Source organism: Citrus sinensis, chromosome 1 (genome assembly GCF_022201045.2).
Source record: "Citrus sinensis cultivar Valencia sweet orange chromosome 1, DVS_A1.0, whole genome shotgun sequence".
NCBI classification, from domain to species: domain Eukaryota; kingdom Viridiplantae; phylum Streptophyta; class Magnoliopsida; order Sapindales; family Rutaceae; genus Citrus; species Citrus sinensis.
This window is the reverse complement of record NC_068556.1, coordinates 5,311,735-5,318,263: the sequence shown is the minus strand read 5'-3', so window position 1 is coordinate 5,318,263 and position 6,529 is coordinate 5,311,735. Positions and strand designations below refer to the sequence as shown.

The 6,529-nt window shown below is 38.4% G+C and overlaps 1 protein-coding gene and 1 non-coding gene across 2 annotated transcripts; both read right to left on the bottom strand.

Moving 5' to 3' along the window:
- Nucleotides 1-2,748: 2,748 nt before the first annotated feature.
- On the bottom strand, nt 2,749-2,852 carry LOC127898771 (small nucleolar RNA R71). Its single transcript, XR_008050603.1, has one exon. It is a non-coding gene; the product is annotated as a small nucleolar RNA R71 (small nucleolar RNA).
- Nucleotides 2,853-3,995: 1,143 nt separating this feature from the next.
- Nucleotides 3,996-6,445, bottom strand: LOC127901416 (uncharacterized). Its single transcript, XM_052438675.1, has 2 exons — nt 4,958-6,445; nt 3,996-4,847 (listed from the first exon to the last, which is right to left on the bottom strand). Exons 1-2 carry the CDS (start codon nt 6,443-6,445, stop codon nt 3,996-3,998), a joined length of 2,340 nt encoding a protein of 779 aa, XP_052294635.1.
- Between the last annotated feature and the right edge of the window lie 84 nt (nt 6,446-6,529).

Sequence of the window (6,529 nt, the reverse complement as noted above, 5' to 3'; positions counted from 1 at the left end):
GGTTCACTGGTGATAGCAGAGTCCGCCTGAGAGTCCAGCACCCGCGGTCATTCTTTGAAATAATTTTGGGTACAGCTTCGATGGGATGGCTAGGCGATGAGGTATTTTTATTTTCGAAGTTATGTATACTGTTGTGGCTTTGTTTCACCAAAAATTTTCTTTTTAATCGTTATATTTCTGTTTCTCAACAGCATATTCACGAGTATCTCCGCTTGATTAGTGAGAAACAACGGCAGTATCCAAATGCCTTACTCCAACGTGTCACACATATTGACACATTTTTTTGGGTAACGTGCCGACAAAACTTATAAATACTATTTATTTATTTTTTTTAATTATTGCCTTTAAGTTTTGTTAATTTATGCATTTCTTGGTTATCTATGTACTAGGTGTTCTTGAATCAGTTATGAAACAACGGGGATTGTGCGGTCGATTTATTAGTATTCGACGACCGCATGAATAGTTATCTTTGTGGGCGACAGCACACAATGTCCAAATCAATGACGGATGTCGATATGGTTGTTGAGTGTTAGAAAATGCATATTTATAAAGGAGAAAACCGTCATTTTACATTTCAAGTCTTACTAACAACCCTTACTTTTATGTATTTAACCTTCTTGTGATTTAATTACATGTGTTTTATTTTAATTAAGTATTTTATGTATTTTAGGGGCATCATAGTCATTTCACAATAAACGAGAAATCAGATGGCAAAACGGACATCACTTTTGAACTCAGGACGGTCGAAAACCATAGGAGGAGCATAAAAGGAAAAATGGCACTGTTCACATGTACAGTACTATTCACGTGTACGGTACTGTATACGTTACTGTTCACGACACTGTTCACATAGACGGACCGATGACGTGGCATTGACTGATGAGGTGTCACGATCCTGTTGGACTAAAATTCTTATATACTGTTGATGGTGACGTGGCAGCATATCAGTGGACGAAAAATCTCGCATACGGTGCATGCATCACACAGGATTATTTTCAACCAAACCGCGTTACCATTCATCCGGGTCAAACCGCGTTACTGTTCAAAGTCGGGTCAAATCGTGTTATTGTTCATCCGCGTGGTCAAACCGTGGACTGTTGACTGATGACGTGGCGCAATCCTGAGCGTCCAAACTGTTTTTAATCCGATGGCCATGATTTACTCCATGTATCTATAAAAAGGGGGCCCCTCCCCCCTAATTTGATATCTCTGAATCCATTTTTGGGATCCATTTTCTGTAATTCCTTCTCCATCTTATATTTTCTTCGTATTTTAATAAATTTCCATTTTGCCCCTAGTTCAATTATGAGTGGCTAATTTTCTTTCAAGCTTGGGTTGAAAGTGAAGTCTCAACATGTGTCATGGGCTTAATTTGGTAAATTTATTTTCTCTCCCCCTCTAGTTTTTGTGGATGTTTTGACTTCTCGTCGACAAATAATACTAATCTTGTCTAGTACCGCCTTGGTTTCACCGGCCCTCTAGTACAAGGTTATTATTATTTGGCACGATAAGCCCTTAGCACCATATTGATTAGAGCGCGGTTCATGAGGTGTGGATTCCCCCCTCATGATTTAATTGGCATTAATAAGGAATATTTAGCCCATGATGCATGTTGATACGGATCCAGATACCCAAGTACGTCATTTCAATATAATTCTCTTTAATTTATTCTCGCCATTTCAATACCAATTTTAGAATTTATTCTCGCCATTTTAATTTAAGTTTTAGCATATTCCAAATCATTTCCACCACAAATCCAACCACCCATTTACAAAATTAATTCTATATATAATTAAAATCCACCTCCTCGTGGGATCGACACTCGTCACCATTAGTCTATACTACAATAGATTCGTGCGCTTGCGAGTACATTAAAATTTGCACAACAAGTTTTTGGCGCCATTGCCGGGGAGGTAAGTAATTTTAATTTATAGAATTAATTTTTGTGAATAGTTTTTTTTTATTTGTTTTCTTGTATTTTTTTATTATTAAAAAAAATGAATCTACATTTAAAGGTTAGTATTTCTTTTCTTTTTCTCTTCTTTAAAATTATGTAATTTAATTTTCAATTTATTTTTCTTTGAATTTTTTTTGTTTATCTTATTAATTTATTTTTAGTTAATTTATTTCACGTATTTATTTTTGTGTATTTTTATAGAAAGGTTTTAATAGCGCAATAAAGTTAGTATCGTAATTTCTCACTCTTCTTTATTTTTATTTGTTTTGTTCCCATCTTTATTTTTATTTTTATTTTATTTATTTTGCATGCATGGTCGTAGGTCATTATTACATAATCTTGAACCTATAGACCTTGAATTAGAAAAAACACTTCGCACACACAGGCACATTAAAAATAAATTTGGAATGGATTTACAAGCACCACAGGAGAGGCCATTTAAGGATTATTTCAGTCCTTTAGCAAATTTGAGCACATAATGTATAAGATACCCAAATGTAGCTGCTAGGAGCTTTGAATTAAAACCTAGTGTGCTAAATTGTCTCCCCACATTTTATGGCCTAGAAAATGAGGACCCATATAATCATCTGAATGGATTTCATGCCATTTGTCAAACTTTTAAATATGAAAATTTTTCAGACGATGATGTTAAACTCAGATTATTCACATTTTCTTTAAAGGATAGAGCTCGTTCATGGCTTAATACATTGCCTGCCAATAGCATTTCATCATGGGAACAAATGGTAACTAAATTTTTGAATAAATATTTCCCAGTGCATAAAACCAATGCTATTCGCAGGGAAATCTCGGAGTTTACCCAGAGAGAGGACGAGCAATTTTTCGAAACATGGGAGCGATTCAATGGGCTACTCTTGAAGTGTCCACATCATGGGTACGAGAAATGGCACCAATGTCAATACTTTTTGGAGGGATTACTGCCGAATGTGCAAGAATGACTAATGGCAACAAGTGGAGGAGAGCTAATGTCAAAAAGTGCATCAGAGATTTGAGAATTCTTCCAGCGACAAGCGGATAATTCCCAACAACGGAGTCGATCACTCAGGAATACTAGAAGAATTAAAGGAGTGAATGAGGTTCAAATTGGCGAATCAACTTCGGGAATTAAAGAAGTCAAAGAGATGGTTGAAGGTCTTGCTCGACAAATAGCATCGTTATCGACTGCTAAATCAACAGAACCACATGACCATGACTTATACTCAGATCAAGTCAATGCCATAGGTGTAATGAGAAAGCCATTAAATTACAACCCATACTTCAACACATATAACCCTGGATGGAGAGACCACCCCAATTTTTCATGGTCTTACCATTAGTCTATACTACAATAGATTCGTGCGCTTGCGAGTATATTAAAATTTGCACAACAATGGTATGTATTTTATTGCATTTTATATACAAGTTGTCGATTTTTCTTAGTTGTTTTTCAATTTCATATATAACGAACATGTTTTTGAATTTTTATATGCAGTTACTCATCCCTGTTAACTTGGACGGCGAGCATTGGGTACTGGCACGAATGGACTTTCAGAAAAATAAAGTCTGGATTTATGACTCATTACTCACATGCCGCGACGACAAAAGATACAGGTTGAAATTCAAGCCACTTGAAGTTATCTTCCCTCGATGGTTGGAATATATTGGATTCTACAACATCCGACCTGAGTTGCGGAGTGCCGACCCCTGGAAAGTTATCGCAATTAGGAGCGCGCCACAACAGGAGCCCGGAACTGGCGATTGCGGTGTTTTTGTATTGATGGTTACGATGTATTTAATGCTCGGGCTTGGATTGGAGTTTAACCCTAGTCATGTCGAGTACTTTAGAAAGAAGATTGTGGTTGACATATTTAATGACGATATTGTATTGTAAACCGTTGTAGTAATTTGAATTTTTAAACTTGAATTTTTTTTTTATTTGCGCACTTAAGTTTATATAATTTTAATGCTAACATTTTAATATTTTAAAATAAAAGAAATTTTTATGACATATAAGTGTACAATACACAAAACACAATAACAACTAACTTCGAGTCGACGCAATGGGATTCTTACATCGCTTACGATTATGGCCTAGTTCATGACACCGCCCGCATCTTACAGTCCGCCTGTTAACGTCCTCGCCAGCCGAGGGTATTATGAGCTCTTTACGACGGCCAGGTGGTGGTGCCTCAACTGGTGGGTATACTTGCATCTCCTGAATTTCATCTGGAATTTCCCAATCAGCCACATCACCAACTGGCTCTACTGGTTGTGCATAAGCCATCGCCAACGATTCTGTAGTGTAAAAGTCCGAGCATAGGTTAATAAAATCCACCCGGTGTGTTAGACACGCCGCAATTGCATGAGCACATACAAGCTGATCAAGCTGAAACACTCTGCATGTGCAAGTTCTCTGTTGCAAGTCAACCAAACCTTCCTTAAGCCCACCGCCTACCACTTGAAATCGATGCGGAGACACCGGCCGAACTATCATTCTTTCAGCTATAGTTCTCCTCTCAGTGACTATTTCATCCGCCCATGTTGTTAGCCGAGTAGTCATTGATTCAGCCACAATTTTTCTATCATAGAACCATTGCTGCATTGTTTTCCTAAAGTGATCAATAAGATGAGTAACAGGAAATTTTTGAGGTTCCCGCATGAAAGAATTAACACTCTCCGCGATGTTGGTGGTAAGTATGCTGTACCTCCTACCTTCAAACTGAGACCTTGCCCAATTGCACGTACCGACATTATTTTCTAGGTAATCAGCCGCACCCGAGTGGATCATCCACAACCCTTCAAGTTGTCTCTTAAATTCCTCGTGGCCATATGCTTTTGCTGCATTAATAAAGGCAGGCTCAAATTGATCCCAAAGAGCTTTAGACATTCTAAACTGAGACTTAATGTTACCTTTGACGTGGTAAAAACAAACGCCATGGGTTGCATTGTGAAATCTTTAAGAATGGCTTTCCTTATGGCAGTGCATCGATCAGAGATAATTACCAATTCAGGTCTATCGCCAATCACTCTGTGTAACTTCATCATAAACCATTCCCAAGCATCATTGTTTTCTGAATCCATGATCCCAATGGCTAACGGATACAATTGATTGTTACCATCAAGACATGTTGCCACGAACATGCTTCCACGATATAGTCCCTTCAGATGAGTACCATCTACAGCAATGACAGGCCGAATGTACTGCATAAAACCCTTGATGGAAGATCCGAGTGATATAAAATAGTACAAGAAATTACCATCTCCATCCTGCTCGAGGTGAGTGACTGTACCCTCATTAGCTGTAGTTAGTACGTGAGAGTATTTAGGGAGCAAGTTGTATGACTCTGCAGGGTTGCCTCGAACTATTTCAAGACCAACTTCTCTCGCCCGATATGCCTGCTGGTATGTTAACTGAACACCGTATTCCTGTTGCATATCTGCTCTTATGTCATTCGGAGTATAAATCCTCTTGTCTTGAATATATTTTTCTGCGATAATATGACCGACAATCCGGCTCCTTACTTGATGACGTCCATCAACCAATACCTCATTATGACAAGTGTGTACATTGTCAATTCTCTTCACCACCCAAGGAACATTTTGCTCGTTCGAACATCTAGTTGCTCGAATACGCCATTTACATGATTCTGAACAACAGTGAGCCTCGAAACGTGTCGTAGTAGACCGTGCAATATTGAAATCAAACTTATCTCTAAAGGCAACCTTGCGTAGTTGTAATATAAACTCATTCTTCTCAGCAAATAGCTTACCCACACTGATATCATCTGAATCACAACTGCTAACAAAGCTTGGAGCAACCATGTTCGAAGGCAAAGTTGGAGCAAGACTTGTAAGGGCGTCAATTCGCCTTCTCGATCGCACCATAGAAGGACTAGGTCTATTGCCTCTGTTATTCACAGGAGTATTATTTTCACACTCATCGTCGTGCTGAAACGACGGAACATTCGAAAGACCGGCTCCTCCATCATCACCATCATTATTGAAATGAGTGCCCCTCGTATTATTAGAAGGTTCTGCACAAACATTATCCCCCTCTGTCTCGTGATGAAAATCATCATTGTCCCGAAAATCATTGTTGTGATACGGAGAATACCGTTGCTCCAACGACGTCGTTATTGGAAATACCGTTGCTCCAACATACTCTAACGTAACGCCGTTATCATCAATGTTGTCATAATTGTCGTGGATTGGAGAGTAATATTGCTGCAGCGATATTGTCCTTGGCAACACCTCTTCATCATTATCGGGGCCAGACATATTTGTTCTAAACGAAGTTTCTGTATCGACATGTGGCTCAATACCTTCGCTCGAAACTCGAGGTGATGTGGTCACGAATATAGGAATGCATCCAAAATTGGCTACGTCGGATGCCATATGCAACACAACCCTCACCATTTCATCATCAAATATATCCATGGGCAGTGCACATATACGATATAATGTGTTACTAGACCTCAAAGTGATTTTCATTGTAATACTATATTCATTAGGGTTTATTTGTAACACTTCGTATACTCTTGCCAATAACTGATCAAACAGACAATTTTTCCCAAC